At 61.3% G+C, this 21,510-nt stretch overlaps 8 protein-coding genes and 1 non-coding gene across 9 annotated transcripts; 5 read left to right on the forward strand and 4 right to left on the reverse strand.

Annotated features, from left to right (window-relative positions):
* Positions 1-400: 400 nt before the first annotated feature.
* On the forward strand, positions 401-2,625 carry THITE_2143774 (uncharacterized protein; the record flags this gene model as incomplete). Its single annotated transcript, XM_003652434.1, has 5 exons — positions 401-583; positions 746-1,615; positions 1,687-1,812; positions 1,882-2,167; positions 2,309-2,625. 5 exons carry the CDS (start codon positions 401-403, stop codon positions 2,623-2,625), a joined length of 1,782 nt encoding a protein of 593 aa, XP_003652482.1.
* Positions 2,626-2,860: 235 nt separating this feature from the next.
* On the reverse strand, positions 2,861-5,905 carry THITE_2114033 (uncharacterized protein). The gene is made up of 6 exons (XM_003652435.1): positions 5,458-5,905; positions 4,616-4,738; positions 4,525-4,550; positions 4,047-4,457; positions 3,523-3,977; positions 2,861-3,460 (listed from the first exon to the last, which is right to left on the reverse strand). Exons 1-6 carry the CDS (start codon positions 5,501-5,503, stop codon positions 3,037-3,039), a joined length of 1,485 nt encoding a protein of 494 aa, XP_003652483.1. The 5' UTR covers positions 5,504-5,905; the 3' UTR covers positions 2,861-3,036.
* A 462-nt stretch (positions 5,906-6,367) lies between these two features.
* THITE_2114037 (uncharacterized protein) lies at positions 6,368-8,279 on the forward strand. The gene is made up of 3 exons (XM_003652436.1): positions 6,368-6,894; positions 6,950-7,801; positions 7,888-8,279. The coding sequence occupies exons 1-3, from the start codon at positions 6,524-6,526 to the stop codon at positions 8,168-8,170; spliced, it is 1,506 nt and encodes a 501-aa protein (XP_003652484.1). The 5' UTR covers positions 6,368-6,523; the 3' UTR covers positions 8,171-8,279.
* Positions 8,280-8,365: 86 nt separating this feature from the next.
* Positions 8,366-8,439, forward strand: THITE_t47. The gene has a single exon. It is a non-coding gene; the product is annotated as a tRNA-Val (tRNA).
* Positions 8,440-9,241: 802 nt separating this feature from the next.
* Positions 9,242-10,625, forward strand: THITE_2143793 (uncharacterized protein; the record flags this gene model as incomplete). The annotated part of the gene is made up of 3 exons (XM_003652437.1): positions 9,242-9,246; positions 9,458-10,028; positions 10,200-10,625. The coding sequence occupies 3 exons, from the start codon at positions 9,242-9,244 to the stop codon at positions 10,623-10,625; spliced, it is 1,002 nt and encodes a 333-aa protein (XP_003652485.1).
* A 124-nt stretch (positions 10,626-10,749) lies between these two features.
* THITE_2114040 (uncharacterized protein) lies at positions 10,750-14,172 on the reverse strand. The gene is made up of 3 exons (XM_003652438.1): positions 13,744-14,172; positions 11,523-13,672; positions 10,750-11,455 (listed from the first exon to the last, which is right to left on the reverse strand). Exons 1-3 carry the CDS (start codon positions 14,012-14,014, stop codon positions 10,874-10,876), a joined length of 3,003 nt encoding a protein of 1,000 aa, XP_003652486.1. The 5' UTR covers positions 14,015-14,172; the 3' UTR covers positions 10,750-10,873.
* Positions 14,173-14,338: 166 nt separating this feature from the next.
* THITE_2114044 (uncharacterized protein) lies at positions 14,339-15,424 on the forward strand. The gene is made up of 3 exons (XM_003652439.1): positions 14,339-14,591; positions 14,673-14,756; positions 14,820-15,424. The coding sequence occupies exons 1-3, from the start codon at positions 14,552-14,554 to the stop codon at positions 15,317-15,319; spliced, it is 624 nt and encodes a 207-aa protein (XP_003652487.1). The 5' UTR covers positions 14,339-14,551; the 3' UTR covers positions 15,320-15,424.
* Positions 15,425-15,528: 104 nt separating this feature from the next.
* On the reverse strand, positions 15,529-16,911 carry THITE_2044835 (uncharacterized protein; the record flags this gene model as incomplete). The annotated part of the gene is made up of 1 exon (XM_003652440.1): positions 15,529-16,911. One exon carries the CDS (start codon positions 16,909-16,911, stop codon positions 15,529-15,531), a length of 1,383 nt encoding a protein of 460 aa, XP_003652488.1.
* A 288-nt stretch (positions 16,912-17,199) lies between these two features.
* THITE_2114047 (uncharacterized protein) lies at positions 17,200-20,398 on the reverse strand. Its single transcript, XM_003652441.1, has one exon. It carries the CDS (start codon positions 20,092-20,094, stop codon positions 17,560-17,562), a length of 2,535 nt encoding a protein of 844 aa, XP_003652489.1. The 5' UTR covers positions 20,095-20,398; the 3' UTR covers positions 17,200-17,559.
* Positions 20,399-21,510: the final 1,112 nt, after the last annotated feature.

A 21,510-nucleotide genomic window follows, 5' to 3' on the forward strand; every position in this document is an offset into this window, starting at 1 on the left:
GATGATGGAAAGAGCTGAGACAAAAAAAATTTCTTTTCAATTGGGTAGCCCCGGACTGGTCCATCCAAGATGGGCGGCCATCACTCGGCGGGCCGCGTGGCTTGCGCCCGAAAACCCCATCAGGGTCTCCAAGCGACATCGGACGCCGGATGGGGACTCGGCACCTTTGTGTCTACACAGTAGTGTATTTCGTAGATCTACATTCCGCTCACTTGGAAATTGATCGCGTGGGCGTTGTGGTCTCTGAGCGCGTAATTCACAGGGTGAATTCCTTCAGCATCACTGCCGAGGCCACTCCCATCACCAACTTTGTCTTTCGTTTATTCATTACCCACTCCCTTCTTAAAGAAGCAAGCCGCTACACAGGGCCCCAACGGCGAGGTTAGTAAGAACGGGGAAGATGCCGGTCAAGCAGATAGCCACGGAGTTCGGCCACTCGCTGCCGCCCGAGGCGCCGCACAACATCACCTTCCACATCCCCGGCTGGGACACAGCCAAGGCCCTCCGCCGCGGCGACCCGGACCTGCTCAGCAGGCTAGCCTCCATCTACCCGCGCTTCGGGCCGTGGTGTGAGGTGCGGCAGGTCAGTAACCAACTATCCCCCCCCTCTGCCGTTCTATCCTCGCCTCCCTCACTCCCCTTTCCGCCATAGCTTTACCACCCTTCTCTCTCTATTCTGAGAGACAGAAAGGAAAATATAGAACAAAAAGAAAAGACTTGCTAACCACCCCAACCAACACGCCAGCTCGCCACCCTCCTGCACCCCCTCCTCTCCCTGCCCCCCACCCACTCCCTCCTCCTGTACACCCACCCCTCCATCTTCGCCGCGACAGCCCGCTACGCCACCTCCCCGCACCGCGCGCCCGAGCACCGCATCCCGCCCGCCGCGCTGCTCTTCCGCGTGCTCGACATCCCGCTCACCCTGCCCCTCCCGTCCGAACCCGCCGGCGACGACGCAGCTCACCACGGCGGCGCCCCCGTGCGCCTGTACGCGGTCGCCTACCCGACCGACCGCGCGCCCGGCGCCGTCGGCGTGTGGTCGAACCTCGGCGTCGGGATCAGTAGCCGGCTGGCGGCGGCGCTGGTGCCCGCGGTGGAGAGGGGGGATGTGAGGGTGGTGGAGTGGGAGGGGGACGGGGAGGCGGTGCGGGGGTTGGAGGTCGGCGTGGGGGAGGAGGAGGGTGAGGGCAAGGGCAAGGGCACGGTGCCCGGGACGGGTCACCTTCCTCTGGGGGAGGCGCATGGGGCGTTGAGGAGGCGGATTGCGGGGTTGGTTGGCACGCGGGGAGGGCAGGTGCGCGAGGGGGATGTGTTTCTGTATCCCACGGGCATGGCGGCGGTGTATAGGCTGCACCAGGCGCTGGTGGAGGTGCGGCGGGGCGGGACGGTGGTGGTGCTCGGGTCGGTGTTCCATAACAGCTGGCATCTGTTTAAGGAGGGGGTGGGTGGGATGAAGCATTTTGGGCGGTGCGATGCGGAGAGCGGCGTCATGGAGGCCTTGGTCGAGTGGTTGGCGGGCGAGAGGGCCGCCGGGAGGAAGGTGGGCTATGTGTTTGCCGAGTTCCCGAGTAATCCGATCCTCGTGAGCGTGGATCTGAGGAGGCTGAGGGAGGTGGTAAGTCGCGGCGACCCTTGGCTTGCGTATGTGTATGTTTGTATGGACGATGATTGACTGACCCCGGCAAGGCCGACAAGCACGATGTCCCCGTTGTGATCGACGAGACGATCGGCTCCTTCTGCAACATCGACGTATCCGCCGTCGCCGACGTGATCATCACCTCCATCACCAAGTCTTTCAGCGGCTACGCCAATGTCAGCTCTCCTCCCCCCTTGCGTCCCCCCTTTTTCCAATTTCACTCAGCACTGACCTTATGCGAACAGGTAATGGGCGGCTCCGTCGTGCTCCCGCCTTCCTCGCGACATTACAATGCCATCAAATCGACCCTGGCGGCCCAGTTCCGCAACGAGTACTTCCACGCGGACGCGGCCCGGCTGCTGGCCAACTCGGCCGACTACCTCGCGCGGTCCGCCATCCTCAACCGCAACGCCTTGGCGCTGGCCACCTTCCTCCACAAGCACTCGCAGCTCCCCACCTCGCCCATCACCGCCGTGCTCTACCCGCCCTTCACCAACACGCACAGCAACTACCTCGCCATGATGCGCCGCGGTCCCATCACAGACCCAGGGGCAACAACGACAACAACGCCAGCACAGAACAACAGCAACGACCCCACACCATCAGCTCCGTCCCCAGCAGGCGAACCACAACAACAACCACAACCGCAACCGCAACCCGAATTCCACCCAGGCTACGGCTGCCTACTAGCAATCGAATTCCGCACGCTGGCGCTGGCCCGCGCCTTCTACAACAGCCTATCCGTGTACCAGGGCCCGCACCTGGGGGCGCACCACACGCTGGCGTTCCCGTTCAACGACGCGATCTGGGGCGCCGACGCGGAGGCGGCGGCGTACCTGGCGACGTACGGGGCACGGGCGGAGCAGGTGCGGGTCAGCGTCGGGCTGGAGGACGAGGCCGAGCTGCTGGAGACGTTCGAGGCGGCGCTGGCGGTTGCGGGGCGGGCGATGGGGGAAGACGGGAACGAGAAGGAAGGGAGGGAGGGGTGAGAGGACGGAGTTTAGGATGGAGAGAGGGGAGGAGATACCCGGCTGAGAGCCCAGGATAAATAAGGAGATAAAAAGGGATAAAAAAAAGGGAAGGGAAAATATAACAGACGTGGAAGATCCGCGCATGGCATTGCATCTGCTAGCTACCTAAATGCGCATGACATCTTCACAGTCCAGTCAAACCTCAGCTGGCAGCGCAAGCAACCAAGATTGGTGGCCGTGTTGGTTTTTCCGGCCAGAGATGTTCAAGGACCCGGTCTTTTTTCCCTCTGAGCAGTCAAATGCCTCAGCTATCGTCGCCGTGCGCAGATGCTAATATCCCACCGAGATTTTGCACAGGCAAATATCTCTAAGCCAGATCTCTCCAACGCGCCGTTCCTCCGGTCCAAGGCCTAAGTCAGGCTTGTCTGCTTATTTGAAATTTTCCGGGTGCAGAATGCCGTGCATGTTGCCATCCTTGACGCGCTGCAAGGTCAGCGCTGCAATCAGCGCAGCCCCCACGCCGCTCCCGTCCTCGGCAGCCAGTATCTCGATCGGATCTTCCTCCTTAGGGTCAGTCTTCTCGGGCCAGTCGAGGATCTCGCGCAGGGCCTGGGCGCCACGGGCCTTGAAGTGCGGGTACTTGTTGAAGACGGACCCGTCGGCCCCCACGTGGCACGAGGTCAGGTTCTTCTTCTTGCTGATGGCAGCGACGCCGCACGCCGACAGACGAGCCGCGCGGGTGCCGATCAGCTCGGCTGTGCGCCGGATGAGCTCGAGCTCCGCCAGGTTGGGGCTGATGTTCAGCTTCGTCTGGAAGAGGTCAAGCGTCTCGGACAGGTTCTCAAAGGGATCCCTGGGCACGCCGGAGAGTCAGCGCCAGGCCGCATTAACACGGCGCGTAACCGACAGACTTACTCTTCGATAGCCGACAGGAAGGACGAGTCCAGAGTGTACGGCCGCCGGAGCTTGGAGATGTCCTGGCCGGCAAAGATGTGCACGTCGTGGTTGTCGTGCAGATCAACCATGATCAGGCGGAAGATCTCACCGAGGTAGAGACCCGCAATCATCTTCTCGAAGGCCTGCTGGCCAGGGCGCGGCGAGTCGTTATCAATCGTGATATCGTACTTTGTCCGCGGCAAGACCTTGTGCTCGTTGTCGAAGGCACCCCACTCGCAGTTGATTGCCATGGGCGTCTCGGGCGGCAGGTTCAGGTGAGCCAGCTTCGGAATGGACCCGCAGTTCTCTACGTAGGCAGCATTGCAGCCCGTGCCAAAGATACATCCGATCTCCATCCTAGGGTCGGTGTATGCCGAGGCAATGAGCGTGCCCGTAGTGTCATTGATGAGGGCGGTCAGCTTGATGGGGACTCCCTAGACGACCGGGTTAGCATGTGTTGGCCTGCGTTCTCTTCTCACCGCGCCACCTGGTGCCTGACTCACCCGCCGTGCAAGGGCTGCTTCGAACATGGGAACGACATTGCGACCCTCCACGCCAGCAATGTCAAAGCCCTTGGTCCACCGCTGCAGGATGCCCTCGTCAATGTAGTTCTGGGTGGCCGGGTAGGAGAAGGTGAAACCCAGGGGGATCTTCTCCATCTTGGACACGTCGCCGTGGTGCGTCTCAATGAACTGCAGCAGGCAGTCGGCGATATATTCCCAAAGCTCGTCGGCGTCGCCGGTCTTCAACTCCACGGGCATTCGGTACTTCGACTGGATAATATCAAACTCGGACTTCTGCTCCGTCAGAGTCACTTGGCAGACGCGCAGGTTGGTGCCGCCCATGTCAAGGGCCAGGTAGGTGCCCGTCTCGTAGCCGGTCGGTTTCGACATGACCCATGTTGGGTTCATGGGCTGCCACAGCCGTTAGCTTCGGTCCGTGGCCTCGGCCTGTGCTTTATGAGTCTGGGCCATGACCTACGATGCTGCCTCCCGCAACGCTCAGTCCTGGTGTACCCTGTTAGCGGTCGGGTTGCTTGGCCATTCAGACTGGAAGCCAGAAGCGTGCTTACCTTTCGTGAGCTCATTGACGAAATGGTCCGTGATCTGCTTGAGCTTGGCGGTGTCGACGGTGAAGAGCTCTTCAAGGACCTTGATCTCCTTAAGGAGATCCTTCGGCGCATCGACGAGAGAGCCTACAGTCATGGTTAGCGTCAGTGAGGGCCGTGGGCACGCAGCGCCTTGCCCTCGCGGCTGGACGAGTTGCTGTGGTCGTGGTGGTGGTAGGAAACCCGCTTAGAGAGGGGGCCGTCGGGATAATTCAGGGTCCTCAGCTTTGCAGAGCTTGCCATCCTGAGAGAGCTTCGGGTACCTGAATTGCGCCCACTCCAGCCAGGCACAAGGCAGATATAACAGTATCAGTCGGTTGACTGCTGGGAAGGAAACAATGCCAAGGCTTTGCGTGGGGAGTGGAGAAGCTGATCGGATGAAAATGAGAGGCGTTGTGAAGGTGATGTCACATCGGTGTGCCGATGCCAGGTTCTCGTCGAAGGCCACCCTGCATTTCTGTGCAATCCGTGCGATCTGAGCAATCCGATTCCCGTTTGCCTGCTTGGATGGCACGAGACCCGGCACAAGAAAAGCACAAGAAAGACACAGAAGGACAAGTACCTTAGGCAGGGGCCCGCCTTTTCCAAGGCAAAGGAGGACAAAAAGGCAGGACCTAGCTGCCCAATAGCCCCGAGCAGCAAGTACGCGGCAGGCAGTGTGTGCCCAACATGGAAGGGAAGCAGGTGCAACCCATCCAACCCCGCCTGTACGCCGATACGAAGGAGGGGCCAGGTCGGAACGGCAGAAGACTCGCTCAAAAATCTCCAAAAACTTCCTAAAATTCCAAACTGCAGGTTGCACGTACCGGTGCCCTTCCTAGAGGGGGGCGGCTTCGGTCCGAGGCCGACCATGTTGACCAGTGGCGATGCCGATGGGATACGAAGATAATTGTGGTTGTGGGATAGGTATGTCGCCGACAGACTGTCTCGCTGTTGTTGAAGCTCTCCCTTCCACTGCGTCTTATTTCACCTCCCATTCGCATCGAGTTGCTGACTGAGACCGCCAATTCCGAACAAAGTTGTCAACCCCACCAAGGTTCAAGCTCCTCATTCAGCAAGCTCTGACCGCTTGCAAGTGTACCGATAGGGAGAATTTCTATGGCTCTTATCGGAGGCCGAAATAGGAGCAGCGTCAAGGACGGAGTAGAGAGTATCTCCGCACCCCGCAACAAGTGAGAGCTGGGTTAGGGTTGAACGGTTGCCCTTTCTGCAGGGGTCAGCGCTTGAACATGGAGTCCATGGAGTTGCAGCGAATTATACGCCAAACTCGCCTGGTGTTCTGATTTTTCAGAGGATGAGGACGGACGCCAGAGCTTTACCTCTACGCACATGATTTCTGTCCATCAAGCATACCTCCACAATGCCTACTTGTATGCTGGCCATGTGAACTTTACTCGGCTCTTCACCATATTCTGCATGGCTCTCTTCCTTTGTCATCCATCACCATTAGAGCACACCATAACACCCGTTTTCCCTCTCAATTGCTCTGCCATAGTATGTCCTTCATAGATCCCTCTCCGACATTGATTCTTGCCGTGGCCGTCATCTGGACATCTCAGCACGCCTCGCGAATGTGGTACTTGTAGACTTCCATTGCCGTATCGGGAAAGCTGCTGTTAGTAAGTGGTATTGACCAATCATGATTCCTCTTCATCCAGCCTCGCCCCACCTGTGCGGGCCGGCAACGGTGTTTCGGCAACGTAAGCTTTTTGAGACAGGCTGGCCAGCTGCCGTCGGAAGGCCACCGTGACGGGTCCAGAAGGGTGCTTCGACGGCCAAGCCTGGCATCTCCGTCGCTCGTTGCCGGCACCCGATCTTCTCAATTGGTGGACGCAGCAGGTTAATGAGCGCCTTGCCGTCTTCTCACCCAAGATGAAGACGACGGCAGTCTTCTCGGCCTTTGTGTCGCTGCTGTCGTTCGCTTCCGCAGCAGGCGCGAGCTCCAAGAAGAGCAGCGCCAGCTCCGACTCCAGCTCCACCAGCACCACACTGCCGGCCACCTTCAAGCCGCCCCAGGTCTTCAAGAACGCCAACCTGGTCCACGTCATCTCGCTCGAGAAGAACTATGTCAAGGAGAACATCAATGTGCTCGTGGAGAACATCGACAAGGCGCCGCAGGATGAATACTTCGTGCCGTTCACGGCCGACCAGATGTCGCGCCTCGGCGGGGTGGAGGTGAAGGATCGCAAGGACGCCAGCGCCGGGCCATTCGTTGCCGAACCTGTCGAATTTGACCAGGAAAGGTTGGTTGAAAGGACTGCAGCGGGCTCTGGTGCAGTAGTAGTCTGACCGGCACAGTGACATCCAGTACCTCCGCATCCGCCTGCCCAAGCCCCTTGCGCCCGGCGCGCAGCAGACTCTCGGCATCAGCTACTACCTCCTCAAGGCGTACAAGCCGCTCCCCGCCTCCATCAAGCAGGAAGAGCAGCAGTACCTGACCTTCTCCTTCTCGGCATACTGCTCCTCGGCCTACACGACGACCAAGCAGAAGACCGAGGTCAAGTTCCCGTCCGGCAACATTCCCGACTACACCAAGCTGCCCGGAAGCGGCGACGTCTCCGAGTTCCCGCAGAAGCAGGGATCCAAGCTGATATACGGCCCATTCGACGAGAAGCCCGCGGGTGCCGCGCAGCCCGTCAGCGTCCGGTTCGAGTTCACCAAGCCCGTGACCCACGTCTCCCGCCTGGAGCGGGACATCGAGGTCAGCCACTGGGGCGGCAACGTCGCCTTCGAGGAGCGCTACACGCTGTACCACCGGGGCGCCAACCTTTCCTCACTCTTCAACCGCGTCAAGTGGCAGCAGGCGCAGTACTACCACCCGACGACGTTTGCGCTCAAGGAGTTGAAGTTCCCGCTGCGCGTCGGCAGCGTGGACGCGTACTACACCGACGTGATTGGCAATGTCTCGACCTCGCACTTCCGCACCAACAAGCGCGAGGCGCTGCTCGAGATCAAGCCCCGCTACCCGGTGTTTGGCGGGTGGAAGTTCCCCTTCACGATCGGCTGGAACTCAGACGCCAAGAATTTCCTGCGCAAGACCGCCACGGGCGGCTTCGTCCTGAACGTCCCCTTCCTCGAGGGCCCCCGGCAGCCGGAGGGCGTCGAGTACGAGCAGGTGCAGCTCCGGGTTATCCTCCCGGAAGGCGCTGAGTACGTGCTGTCCCTTCCCAGACCCACGCTGCGTAGTGTGGAAAACATTTCTTACTTTCTTTACTTTTGCTAACAGTGTATTTCAGAAACGTCAGGTACCACACCTCGATCCCGCCCTCGTCCATCACCGAGGCCGGCATCGAGATCCACAAGACCTTCCTCGACACGCTCGGCCGCACGGCGCTCGTCATCAGGGCGCGCAACCTGGTGGACGACTTCAGGGACCGCGACCTGGTCGTGGCATACGACTACCCGCTGCTGGCGAGCCTGCGCAAGCCGCTGGTCGTGTTTGCCAGCGCCGTGGCCGTGTTTGTCGTCGCGTGGATCGTGGGCAACGTGGAGCTCAAGTTCGACTCTCCGAAGAAATAGAGGCGGGCCGGGGGTAAGGGGTTTTCTCTATAGGAAAAGGGATAATATAAAATGGCTGGGCTTTTTCCGATTGTTTCATGTACATTTTGTCTGTGGAATGTCAGGTGGTTATAAAAAATGTTGTGTCTGTGTATCCCGAGTTGCTAGTTTGGCCACTCATGATGTCGACCAGGTGTCCTGACAAATAGCTGCGGAGGTCCGATGGTGTAGTTGGTTATCACGTCAGTCTAACACACTGAAGGTCTCCAGTTCGAACCTGGATCGGATCAGATTCATCCAGCGACCCGGCTAAACACCGGGTTGCCTTGGCTTTTTCCATTGGTTTTTTGCATTGGACCGTGGGGTTGCGAGTGGAGTTCTTCATCTGTCGAGCGACACCTGCTCTTCTTCCAAGAGAGGCTGCAGCTTCTTCCGCTTGAGATTCTGGCATCAATGATCAGGTTTTGCGCGTATAGGAAACGACGAGACCTATTCGCTTTTGGTCTTTCTGAAGCAGACCCTCGGAATACAGGAAGGAAGTTAGAAACAACCTGGAATGCTTGAGCACGGCGTTGCTACATCAAGGCTATGACGTCACGGGCACCCCTCGACACTCCCTCGCCTCCCTACATCCCATGACCAACGGCCTTAGGGGATCCAAGACAGATTACGTCGGGCATTGGAGAGAGAGAGAACTGGATTGGGGCCTGAGCATCTAAATATGCGATGAGAATATAGGCAGAGCACTTGCCTTCAGCTGCTGCCGGGGAGGAAAGGAGCATGACAAATGCCCATACTGCTGATGACAGGCCGAGTTGGCCGTCACAGAATTGCCATTGATGAGACCTCGCGAGTTGTGAAATCTGACCACAGGCAAGCCCTGTCACCGCTGAAGTTCTGTCAGGCGCTTCTGCACAGCAGATCTAGGACGACAAATCCCGAGCACCTGCCTCTACGATTCTCTCGAGGCATTACACATTGACGGAAGGAGCCAGGAAGTTCTCCAACTGGTGCTCGCACCTCCCCGTTCCAACCTCCTTTCGCTATTAGCAACCTGGAAGATAGCTGGAAGATAGCCACGAAGACGCCAGGATGTTGTAAGCACTTCAGCTCCTCTCTATCACATACCCCCAGCCATACACCAGCGTTCGCATCTCCCTACGACCATGTCGCACCCAAGCACCGAAGGAAGCCGCTTCTCGCTCGCTGCCCAGTGGTACCCTACCCTCACCCACTACCTAACATACCCCAAACCATTGATCTCCAACTCCGTACCGAACTAACTCGACAACCCCCCGTTCCCCCAAGGAACCGCGCGCTCTCCATCCGCTCCTCCAACCGCTCCTCCAACAGCACGACCTCCACCCACTCCGGCGCCACCGCCGCCTCCTCCCGCCACCACCACCAGCACCAGCACCACAAGCCCTTCTCGCTGACCTCGCTGCGCGGGAGCACGCAGCCGGAGCTCGCGAAGCGGCTGTACCGGCTGATCAAGACGGGCAACAGCCTGATCGCGGCGCACAGCGCGGCGGCGCGGGAGCGGGCGTCGATCGCGACGCAGCTGTCCGAGTGGGGCGAGCAGACGGGCGACGCGGCCGTGTCGGACGTGAGCGACAAGGTGGGCGTGGTGCTGTGCGAGCTGGGCGAGCAGGAGGAGGCGTACGCGGCCGCGCTGGACGCCGGCCGCGCCGTGCTCAAGGTGGTGCGCGACACGGAGCGCAGCGTGGCGCCCAGCCGCGAGGGCCGCCGCCGCATCGCCGACGAGATCGCCCGCATCAAGGCCAGGGAGCCCCAGAGCGCCCGGCTGGTCACCCTCGAGCAGGAGCTGGTGCGCGCCGAGGCCGAGAACCTGGTCGCTGAGGCGCAGCTGGGGAATGTGGTTCGTTTTTTTCCCTCCTTTCCTCCCTTCCTTCCTTCATTTCTTACTCCTGGCCCATTTCTCCCCCCCCCCCCCCCCCCCCTCCTAGTGACACACCGTGTGTACTGTCCTTCGATCTGTCCCGGGCTGACCAAGATCGCATCACCTTTCCCCCCTCCCCCCCCTTTCCAGACCCGACAAAAGTTCCGCGAGGCCTACACAGCCGAGTTCCTCGCCACGATCGAGCGCGCCGAGAAGCAGGCGATCCTGGCGCGCCACGGCCTGCGCCTGCTGCAGCTGCTGGACGACGCGCCGGTCGTGCCCGGCGACGCGCGCCCCGCGTACACGCACGCCCCGCAGGCCCGGCAGATCCTCAACGACGCCGAGGACGACCTGCGCGAGTGGCGCCTCGACGGCGCGCTGCTGCAGCAGCTGCTGGGCGACGACGAGGGCGGTGGCGGTGGGGAGGCCACGCCGCGCGGTCAGGGCAGTGGCAAGCAGAAGGGGAAGGAGGAGGAGCAGAAGCAGAAACGAAAGGACGTCGATAGGGAGAGCGTGGCTGGCTCCGATAGGGACGGGGGCATGAGCGCGGAAACGGGAGAATCCGAGAGGTCGTGAGAACCATGAGAGGGCAGTGAAAAGGGTGTGCCCGTTGCATGATTATACCTAGGAAGTTAGTCTGGTTGGTAATCACCCTGTCATTGTACGCAAGGTTTTAGGTCGTTGACAAAAACACATCATTGGAAATCAAATTAGACTACGCCCCTGATGTAAACACGCGAAAGCCTTGCCCTATCCCTGTCAAAACAGCCCAGCCCATGACATACCCAGCCCCCCAAATCCTCACCCCTCTATAATAAAATTCATTACACACTCGCCGTGACCCTCCTCACACTCTTCCGCGGCCCCTCGCCGATGATCATGACCGCGCCCTCCATCTCCAGCGTGCGCATGACCTCGGCAAACTCGCCGGGCTCGACGGGCACGCCGGCGCCCTCGGCCAGCTTGCGGGCGACCTCGGCGAACCGGACGGTCTGGCCGCCGGCGGTCAGCTCGTCGAGCAGGCGGACGACGGCGTCCTTCATGTCGGCCTTGCGCTTGCGCTCGGCGGCGCTGGTGCCCTCGGTCAGCAGGCTCATGTCGATGCGGCCCTGGGCGTCGGTGGCGGCGGTCTTGAGCGCCGACTTGATCAGGCGCACGGCCTCGCGGACGTCGTCGGGCGTGACGGTGGCCGACAGGCGCATCTTGGCGTGCGCCTCGGACAGCCGGATCATGGACTCGAGCTGCCGCGTCGTGGCCGTGATGCGCTTCTCGGCCGCGCGCACGTCCTGGCCCAGCTTGCGCATCTCGACGTACGAGTCGACCAGCTCGCGGCCCGCCTCGGGCGTGATGGTCGGGTGGATGTTGGCGCGCGCGTACGAGATGTAGGATGTGAGGAATTCGATGGGCTGGGGGTGTGTGTGTTAGGGATCGAGATCATTGCTGGAAGAGGGTCCAGTTAGGGTTGAGACTCACCAAGATGTCGTTGTTGGTCTGGGCGGACTCCGGCTTGTCTTCGAGGTACATGGACAGCAGATGGCGCGCCAGCCGCTGGTCCGTCTTCTCGTCGACCCGGTCGAGGATGAGGTAGACCAGGTCAAAACGGGACAGGAGGGTAGGCGGCAGGTCGATGTTCTGCGGAACCGAGAGCTCCGGGTTGTACCGGCTGCCGATCGGGTTGGCCGACGCAAGGATGCTTGTCCTGGCATTGAGCGTCGTGATGATACCCGCCTTGGCCACCGACACGGTCTGCTGCTCCATCACCTCGTGGAGGACCGACCGGGTCGAGTCGTTCATCTTGTCGAACTCGTCGATGCAGCAAACGCCGCCGTCGGACAGGACGAGCGCACCGGACTCAAGCACCAGCTGCCGTGTCTCGGGGTCGCGCGTCACGTAGGCAGTGAGGCCGACGGCGGAGGATCCCTTGCCGCTGGTGTAGACACCGCGAGGGGCAATTCTGTGCACGTACGACACGAGCTGCGACTTGGCCGTGGACGGGTCGCCGCAGAGCAGGATGTTGATGTCCCCGCGATACTTGGGGCTGGCTCCCTTCTCAAACGTCTTGTTCGTGCCGCCGAACAGCTGGAGGAGAATGCCCTTCTTGACGTCGTCCATCTCGTAGATCGAAGGGGCGAGCGAGCGGGCGAGTAGCTCGTAGACGTCCGGGCGAGCGGCTGTCGCCTTGATCTTTTCCTCCTCCTCGGGCGTAACCTTCCTGATCTCGTCGAGGTTCTGGCCGCTGACGTGCGCCTCCTCTTCCTCGGCGAGATCGAGGGTAGACGGGTCGGCGCCCATGCGCTTCTTGTCGACCTTCTGCACGTGCACGACATCGACGTAGGTCTTGTGCACGCTCTTGACCGTCCTCATGCGCGGGTTGACGCGTACCGGCATGACTTTGTAGATGCCCGTGAGCTCGACCCGGTCACCGGCCTTGCAGAAGTCGACCAGCTCGTTGTAGACGCAGACAGAAACCGAATGGGGTGTCTGGCCGGCGGGCACCTCGTCTGGGGTCTCCTGCAGCTTGATGACCTGCTTGTCTTCGAACACGCAGCGGTTGTGGATAATCTGCATCGAGTTCTTCTGCTTGCAGCGGGCGCGCGGGCACTCGGTCGGCTCGCGGATCTTTCCGCGGTCCAGGTCGACCGTGACCGAGTGTCCGCAGACGCTGCACTTGAAGAAGGCCTGTTTCATGTCGGGAATGACAGGCGTGGCCCGGATGACGAGACCCTTGATGGAAATCAGCTTGTCCATGTCGGACGGGTTTAGATCCCGCAGATTGATGGACTTGTCGAGACCCCAGGGACGGACGATATACTGCTGCTTCATCACCTGGTCCTCGAGGGTCAACTGCTCTCGCTGTAGGGGCCGCGGAGTCGACGGCTCCTCGGCGCGGTCGGAACTCGGAAACGCGAGCTCAGAGCTCTGCGAGGCCTGCGGAGCGTTGGGTCCGGTGGCATTGTGCGAGGCGGCTCTCTGGCTTGCCATCTCGGCCTGCGCAAGCTCGGTCATGCAGTCGTGGACGCACTGGTCCATGACGGGGATGATTTCGGTCGGGTATGCCTGGCATTGGTGCCACAGCTTCACGGTGCGCGGGTACGCCTTGAGGTCGCGGAGGTCCAGGTACAGCTTGTTGGTGCCGAGGAGCAACATGTTCTGCATGGCCTCCCAGTACGGCTTCGAATTCGCCTCGGGATTCCCGTTGGTGTCAGCCTCGGTGGCGCCATCGGCCCATAGGCGGTATTTCCTGGTGAAGTTCCTGAGGAAGTCCTTGAATGAGGCAAACGAGTCCTCGAGCGAGACGGTGGTGCCCCACACGAGGCTCTGGCTCCGGCCACCGAGGGCGTCCGCTTCCGAGGTAGGTGGGTTGTTGTTCGCAAACGACGCGGCGTCGGACCCGAGCGTGGAGCCGTCACGGACAACTCGGCCAGCATCGTCCAGGATGATGCGGCGCGGCACGCGGGGGGTGCGAATGACATCGGGGTTGATGTCTCCCCGGTGGGACCTGAAATTTGTGGATCTCTGTGAACTCACGAAGAGCGCGCTGCTGTCGCTGCGGAGGTCGGACTGCTGCTGGCTGAGCTGGTGGCCGGGGCTGGAGCTGGGGTCGTAGCGGATCGGCGACGAGTCTGTTTCGGCGAGTAGTCGGTCAGCGGCTTGGAGGATTTGTCGACGGAGAGGAAACAGGGGGCAGTCCCACCACCGATGAGCGCGCCGCTGGCGCGGGGCGTGCGGTCGCCAGTGCTCTGGGTCTCGGTCTGCTGGCGCAGGGGAGAGGAGGCCCTGTTGGCGCCGGGGGTGGGAGACGAAGACTGGTAGAAGAGCGGACTGGACGCCAGCTGCGACGCTCGTGTCTGCCGGGGCGTCCTCTCGGCGGCATTCGAGTTTGAGGGGCCCGGCGCGGGGCTGCTCCGTGGCTGCGAACTGCGGGCTGCAGAACTGCGGGTCGATCTCCTCGCTGGTGACGACATGATGCGTGACTGGACTGCTGGACGCTGGGGCTGAAGAGAGTGACGACAGTAGGACGTTATTTTGGAGGGAGGCGGGGTGTCTGGGTGAGGTTGGTGGTATTGCGGTCAGGGAAGGAGGTGCGAGGCGGGACCAAGTGCTGCTGCCAGCGCTGTGTGCAGTGCGAAAAAGGGGACACGCGAAAGTTCGCGTCGCTGCCATTCACTTCACGCGTCGACAGGGACCAGCGCGTGCAGCCCATTAAAATCCCTGTCGGGTACGTACCGCTGGGGCAATGTGGGGCAGCTCAAAGGTCGACGGGAAAGCTCGAAGCCACATCACAGTGGCCGGTTCAAGCACCCCACAACAACTGTGGTGGAGGTATTCCGTATTCTGTACAGACACGGTGGAACAGCGGCGCCCGAACAAGACGAGACAACTGCAGAGTCCAACGATACCCAGTTGCAATTGCGCCCGCCTCAGCCCCAAATCAGCGACTGTAGTTTCGAAGGGTTAGACGACCGTGGCTATAGACCGGAAACGGAACGCAGCCGACCAAGATGTCGCCGGGAATGTCGCTGTATAGCGTCAACGCTATCTGTATGCTCCGTCGCCCTCACCACTGCGCTGCCTTTACCTCTCGGCATACCACCGCCAAGTGCAGAGTTAACATGGTCGCAGTAATCCTCTCCATTGAAGACGGGTCGCGGATATTTACCAAGTACTACACCCCGCCGCACCACGCAGCCCAACCAGGCGCCGCCGGTACGAGACTCTGGGCTCCTCCCCCCCTTTCGGGAAGCACACACACACACTGACCCGGGGCAGCAGCAGCAACAGCACCCCCCGCAAGCTCATCGCAGAACCCCTACCCGGACAAGACGGCGCAGACACGCTTCGAGAAGGCGCTGCTCCAGAAGACGGCCAAGCAGACGGGCGACATCCTACTCTTCGACAACCGCATCGTGTTGTACAAGATGGAGTCGGACGTGGCGCTGTACGTGGTCGGCAGCCTGGAAGACAACGAGATCCTGCTGTACAACGTGCTGCTGGCCCTGCGCGACAGCCTGCACCTGCTGTTCAAGCAGTCGGTCGACAAGCGCACCATCATCGAAAACTACGACCTGGTGTCGCTGGCCATCGACGAGATCTGCGACGACGGCGTCGTGCTCGAGACCGACCCGACCATCATCGTGCAGCGGTGCAGCAAGGCGCCGTCGCAGGACGTCAACCTCGGCCGGATCGACCCGTTCAGCGAGCAGGGCGTCAACAACCTGGCGCAACTAGGCAAGGCGAAGCTGACCGACTGGCTGCGGCAGGGGTTGTAGGAGGGAGGAGAGCAATTGCAGGTAGTTACGGGCTGAAGGGTGCAAATTATGACATGAAATTTAGAGTCTCTCCTGGTAAAATGCTTGGGCATAGTTTACCACAGTATCATCGGGGCAACTGGAAGAAACGGTGCTGGTCAAAATTCAGGTGTCTCCTGGGAGACGTCTAATAATGCAAAAGTGTCTGTCTATGCAAGCGCTCCAAATCTCTAAGCCCTGATTTCCGATGCCGCCTTTCTCAGCCTGTTCATGACCGCCGCGGCAATGTCGTCGCCGTCGCTGACTCCTTCCACGAAGATGACATCGGCGCCCAGGCTGTCCAGCTCTCGCAGCGCCGCAAACAGGCCGTGCGCCACCGCCCTCACATCCTCGCCCAGATCGACATCCAGTAGCCGACAACCCATCTCCGTCCCGTCCGCACCGAGCAGCGCCCCCTCCCTCACCACAAACCCCGGATCTCCCTCCCCATCCGCCGCTACCTCCCGCAACCCAGCACACCTCAACCCCCCCGCAACATCCCAACCGCCCGTTCTAATCACCCCCACCGTCTTCCCCAACTCACCAGCATCATCCGCGGGCCCAACCACCCCCTTCCGACCCCGTCCCCCAGCCTCAAACAACACCACCCTCGCCCGCGGACTATAATGCTTATACTTCATCCCGGGCGCCCTCGGCGCCGCCGCCGCCCCATCCACCACCGCGTGCTCGCGATCCTCATAAGCCTTGACAACGCCCTCCCACCCGGGACAGCTCCGCAACTCCTCAATCCCAACACCACCCGGCCGCAGCACGGCGGGCGGGACACACAGGCCGTCGACGACGGTGGACTCGACGCCGACGGCGCAGGCGCCGCCGTCCAGCACCAGCGCGACGCGCCCGCGCAGGTCGTCGCGCACGTGCCGCGCCGCCGTCGGGCTCGGCCGCGTCGACGCGTTGGCCGACGGCGCCGCCAGGGGGGCGCCCGCCAGCGCGATCAGCGTGCGCGCCAGCGCCGAGGCCGGCAGTCGCGCGCCGAAGGTCGGCTGCGATGCGGTCACTTCCGGCGCTAGTGGGGATGGGGTCGGGCGGGGTAGGAGGATGGTTAGCGGGCCCGGCCAGAAGCGGGTGATTAGCGGGTGGTAGATGGCGGGGATTGGGTCGTCGGCGGTGAATAGCGGTTGGGAGTGGGATTGGGGTGATGGGGATGATGGAGATGATACGGGTTGCGGCGCTGGTTGGTGTTCTTGTTGCTGCTGCGGCGGTGATGGTGTGAGCAGGCGTCGCAGCATCGACAGGTCACTGATGTGCACGATCAGCGGGTTGTCGGCCGGGCGGCCCTTGGCGGCGAAGATGCCCCTGACGGCGTCGGAGCGCGTGGCATCGGCGCCGAGGCCGTAGACCGTCTCGGTGGGAAAGGCCACTGGCACCGGAGTGGTGCGCAGGAGGTGGGCGGCTTCGCGCAGCGGCGCCAGGGGGTCGGCGGACGGCGGCGGTGGTGGGGAGGGCACCTCCCAGGTGTTGAGGTCCGGTGTGCCGTCGGGCGCAGTCGCCCAGCGGCCGAGCACGGCGTCGTCCTTGCCGGCGAGCGGCACTTTGAGGATCCGAGTCTCCATCACGAGTGCGCTGCTATGTGTGAGCCGGGATGGTTGGCGTGGTGTAAACTGGCGTGCCGCAATATCGGGACGCCCGTGATGGGCGGAGCGACTGAATGCGGCGGACCAGCGCGCCGAAACACGGAGCAACGAAGTGCCCGCCAATTTGACTGAGTGCTGATGATAGAGTTATCTGAGTGACGTGAGACCGTGTGCTTTTATCCAGCCTTCGGAGTCCAGGGAGTTGAAGGTGGTGAGATGCGAGGTTCGGGTGTAAGTTGCTTCAGTTGAGTCACGGAGAATTTTTTATGGAGCCTCGGTCGAAAACTGGCGACTCATTGCCCAACCATCAACAACACTCACGGCTCTTGTCACAACCGACCATATTAGACCACGCCAGAACTACCAGACTATTGGGAACTCAAGGATAAATTTCATTTCTTTGCAAAGCACTCGGGTTCACTGGCCATCGAGATACCCGATGCCTCCCCATCATCCCAACCTGACGCCCGCCATGCCATATGCCATGTGCCATGTCCCCTCCGTTATACTCTACATGAATGAGAAAAGAAACGCCAGGTGATTCCGCAAAGAAACGCGACCGCAAAGCGTAAAGACGCAAATCCCCGTCCGACTTCCTGCCCCCCGCAACGCCATCTATGTTCCATCTCAAGCCGCATACGCCTCGCTGCCCCTCCGTGCCGTCCTCACCGGCAACGCCGAGACGTAGGCATTCGCCGCGCCGAGCTGCTCTGAGAAGCTCGCCAGCAGGCGCATCACCTCCTCGCGCACCTGCTCGCGGCCGGCCGCGCCCAGCATGACCTTGGCTGACGGCGGCGCCGGGACACCTCCGATCGTCGCGTCCGCACTCTCCATGCCGCCGCCGCCGCCGCCGCCGCCACCGGCCCCGTTCATCGCCGCGATCCTCGGATGCTGCATCTGCTGTAGCTGTGCGCTGCTGGCGCTCGCCCCCGATTGCGACCGCGCCCGGTTCCGCGCCCGGCTGCGCCGTTCGGTGATGCTCATCGGCGTGGACAGGATGCCGCCCATGGTCAGGTACTCGGAGTCGTAGTCGTTCACCGAGTAGCTGTCTTCGTCGTAGCTGGTGGAGCGCGAGTGGGTGGTAGACCGCGAGCCGCTGGGGCCGTTGCTGGGCCCGACAAAATCCGGGGCCGCGGGCGGGGCGGCGTCTTCCGCGCCGCCGGCACCCTTGTCCAAGCGGGCAAAGTCGCTGTCGTCCGAAATGTAGATGGACGGCTCGCGGATCCCAAGTTGTTGCGGCTGATATAGGGAGGCATGGCGCTCCAGGTCGAACGGGTTCGCGCCGCCCATGTCCGATCCCGCCATCGAGGCGACGTCCGAGTTGGCCGTGGAAGGCCGAGTGAGTTCTGGCATGACGAGACCTTCATCCAGATCGATGAGGCTTCCGACGGAAGCACGATTGTCTTGCGACGGGGCCGGCGGCACGATGTCGTAGGGCTCTGCGAGAAAGCCCATCGAGTCCGTCGGATGGTGGATGAGGGGAGGTCGCGTGTTGAACTCGGACCGCTCCTCGTTGAAGGGAAACCGCGACATCTCGGGGTTGGCCGATGCTGGCGGAACCATGGTGGGGAACTTCCAGTCCTGCGTGCGCCTGTTGGGATTCAAGTCGGCCGGATCGCTCAGGGGCGGCTTGTTAAAGTCGGTGACCTCGTCGAGCTCCGAGTCGCTCGGTACCCGCATGCCCGCCCTGATGGTCTCCATGTCGACGAACTGAGAGAGCTCGCCTCCGTCGTGGAGGGACGCGTCCAAGTCGATGAGCGACTCGCGAAGGGTCGAGTGCAGCGAGTCGTCTCGGAGAGGAAGATCCGACGTAGTCGACATGGGCGGCGGTGGTGCTTTGCCGTAGTACGCGCGGGAGTTTTCCTCGTAGTTCGAGATCGTATTGGGGTCGAATACCTTCTCAAGCGGCGCCTTTACCGGCTGAAGCTGGGGAGGGAGACGCCGTCGCTGCTTGGGCTTCGCAGGACGGGAGGTCTGTTCGTTAAAATCAAAGTCGACCTTGGATCCGTAGACGTCGTAAACGGCTTGGGCATCCGCGTTCATGACCTGCCGGTCGAAGTCGGCGGTCGTGCTGAAGTTCCACTCGTCGCCGTCGGCCGCCGTGGAGGGATATTCGACCGGCCCCTGCGCGCCGACCGGGGTAAATAGAGACCTTCTCATGCCGCCCTGCGCCTCCCAGAGCTTGTACGCCTTGACGAGGTTGGCGAGAGAGGACGTGGGATACGCCTCGCTCGTGTTGAAGATGTACGGATGCCGTTGGATCTCCTGGATGGTTGGCCGCTTCGTCGGATCCTCGACGAGACAGAAGGCCACGAGATCCTTGATCTGGTCCGAGTAGGAATCGCCCTCCAGGCGCGGGGTGTGGTGCTTGAGGTACTGGCCGAGCTCGGCCATGCCGAAGCCGGCGAGCGGAGGCATGCCGGAGGCGATCTCGTAGACCAGAGAGCCAAAGGCCCAGATGTCGACGGGCGTGCTGTAGGAAGGGACGGGGTCGAACAGTTCCGGGGCCATCCAGTTGAGCGTGCCGATAAAGGTGGTGCGCTTGTCCAGCTTGGACTCGATGATGCCGGCCACGCCAAAGTCGCACAGCTGGACGGCGCCCGCTTCGGTGACGAGGACGTTGGCACACTTGATGTCGCGGTGGATGATGCCTTGCTTGTGGACCCAGTAGATGGCCTCGGCCACCTCGCGCACGATGGGGATGATCCATTTCTCTTGCAGCCCCCCGGTGGGCCGCATCAGCGTCGCGACGCTTCCCCCGGCGCAGTACTCGGTGGCCATCCACATGGCCTGGCCGACCGGGAGCACGTCAAGGGTGAGGTTGATGTTCTTGGCCCCGCTCTCGCTGAGCATCTTGAGAGTGGAGAACTCTTTCATGAACTCGCTGTACGTGTCGGCAAGTTTGGGGTTCAGCGTGTCGCCTTCTTCGATGTTGATGATTTTGACGGCGACAACGGATTTCGATTTGAGGTCGGTGGCCTTGTAGACGCGGCCGTAGTTCCCTTTGCCAATCAACTCCTGCAGCTGGTAAGGGGGAACTTCCTTTCCAGCCTTGTTACACTCTTCTTCGACAAGGGCCTGCATCTTTTTCGCATCTTCGATCGCCTTCTGTTTAGTACTGGAGAAGTCCGGGTTCCGGACTTGCAAGCTGTTGCTGGCCATGGCGATCGGCGAATCCCAGTCGTCGAGCGACTGGGCTAGTTGTGGGAAGGGGGCGGGTCGGTGCGGTCTCGCACCGTTCCGTTCCCGGCTCCAGTCTGCGCCGGCAACGTGCCGGACGAAGCGCGGCCGAGACTCGGGGCGGGCTCCTGGTCCGCCGAGTAAGACTGGCGTCGGCCTTGGGGGGCGAACTCGAGCTGCCGAAACTCGGGCTCGAGCGCCTCTTGGATCTCTAGCTCCTCTTCGTCCTGCTTCGCTCTGGCTCGACGGGCCGCCTCTTCAACTGTGGCCGGCTCGCTGCGTCTTGATTAGCTCCACGGTTGCGCTAAGATATGAGCGGAGGGGGGGGGGGGGGGGGGGGGGGGGGAAGGCATGAAGCCATGAAGAGGCGAGGAAGCATGGAATCGATCAGTGCCCGCGAAGATCACTTCGAGCAGTAACTCACCACTCCTCCGGATCCGCTGTCTGGACCAGCCAGACATAGACGCGATGGAGCGTGTCTAGGTCCAGCAGCGGATGGCCAACCAAAAACGGGTGAGGACGGAGTGGCGGGAGCGGAAAAGTCCGGGGCGGGCCAAGGGGAGGGCCGAAGCGGTGGAACTGGGCGCTTTGAGGGCGACGGTTGCGCTCCTCGGGCCGACGAGGGTTCCACTCGGCCTCGCGGCGGTTGTTGTCCTCACGCTTCTCCATTCGAGTTAGCTCACTGATGCTTGTCTTGAGAGGCGTGATGGTGGAGTGACGATCGACGATGAGGAATTTGGGAGTTGCAAAATCAGTAATTCTTGAAAAACTCACCCAAGCTCAAGGGCACTGGAAAAAGCCCTCAAGGGCTCTGAAAGGCACGGGGCAAATGATGTCGACGCGGGTCCTGCGCTGTGCTCGTTGTCGAAGGCGGCCAATCCCGCGCTCCGAACCCTAGTGCGGTTGCTACTAACAGCGCTGAATTTGAATGGCAGGCACAATAAGAAGGTCAGGTGTGCATTCGACAATGCACATTGATGGTATTCGCCGTTGAGCAACGCACTGAAAGTATAGCGACAAACTTAGTGTCGAGCCGCGATGCTCAGGCTGTGGTGGTGAGCCTGCTGTGCCCAGGGGCCCACGTTTAGACGGATGAAGCATCGCTAGCGCATGCAGGGGGGGGGGGGGGGGGGGGGAAGAGGGGGTGAAATGGCCAATCATAATCATCGTAACACACGTGGGATTCGGCAGCTGCCGCGATTGTGCCAGGGCCGTGATTTCGCTGAACTTCCACTCTTCTGAAACAAGTTGGGCCGAGACAAGCATCAAGCACACGGCACAAAGATCAGAATATCTACAATTGAATACATGTTTTATCTGTTGGATGACTTGATTTTATTGTGTGCAACTCTGTGACTTTGACTCTCTGCGCATATCAAATCTGAATTTTGCATCCAT

Source organism: Thermothielavioides terrestris, chromosome 2 (assembly GCF_000226115.1).
Source record: "Thermothielavioides terrestris NRRL 8126 chromosome 2, complete sequence".
In the NCBI taxonomy this organism is placed as follows: domain Eukaryota; kingdom Fungi; phylum Ascomycota; class Sordariomycetes; order Sordariales; family Chaetomiaceae; genus Thermothielavioides; species Thermothielavioides terrestris.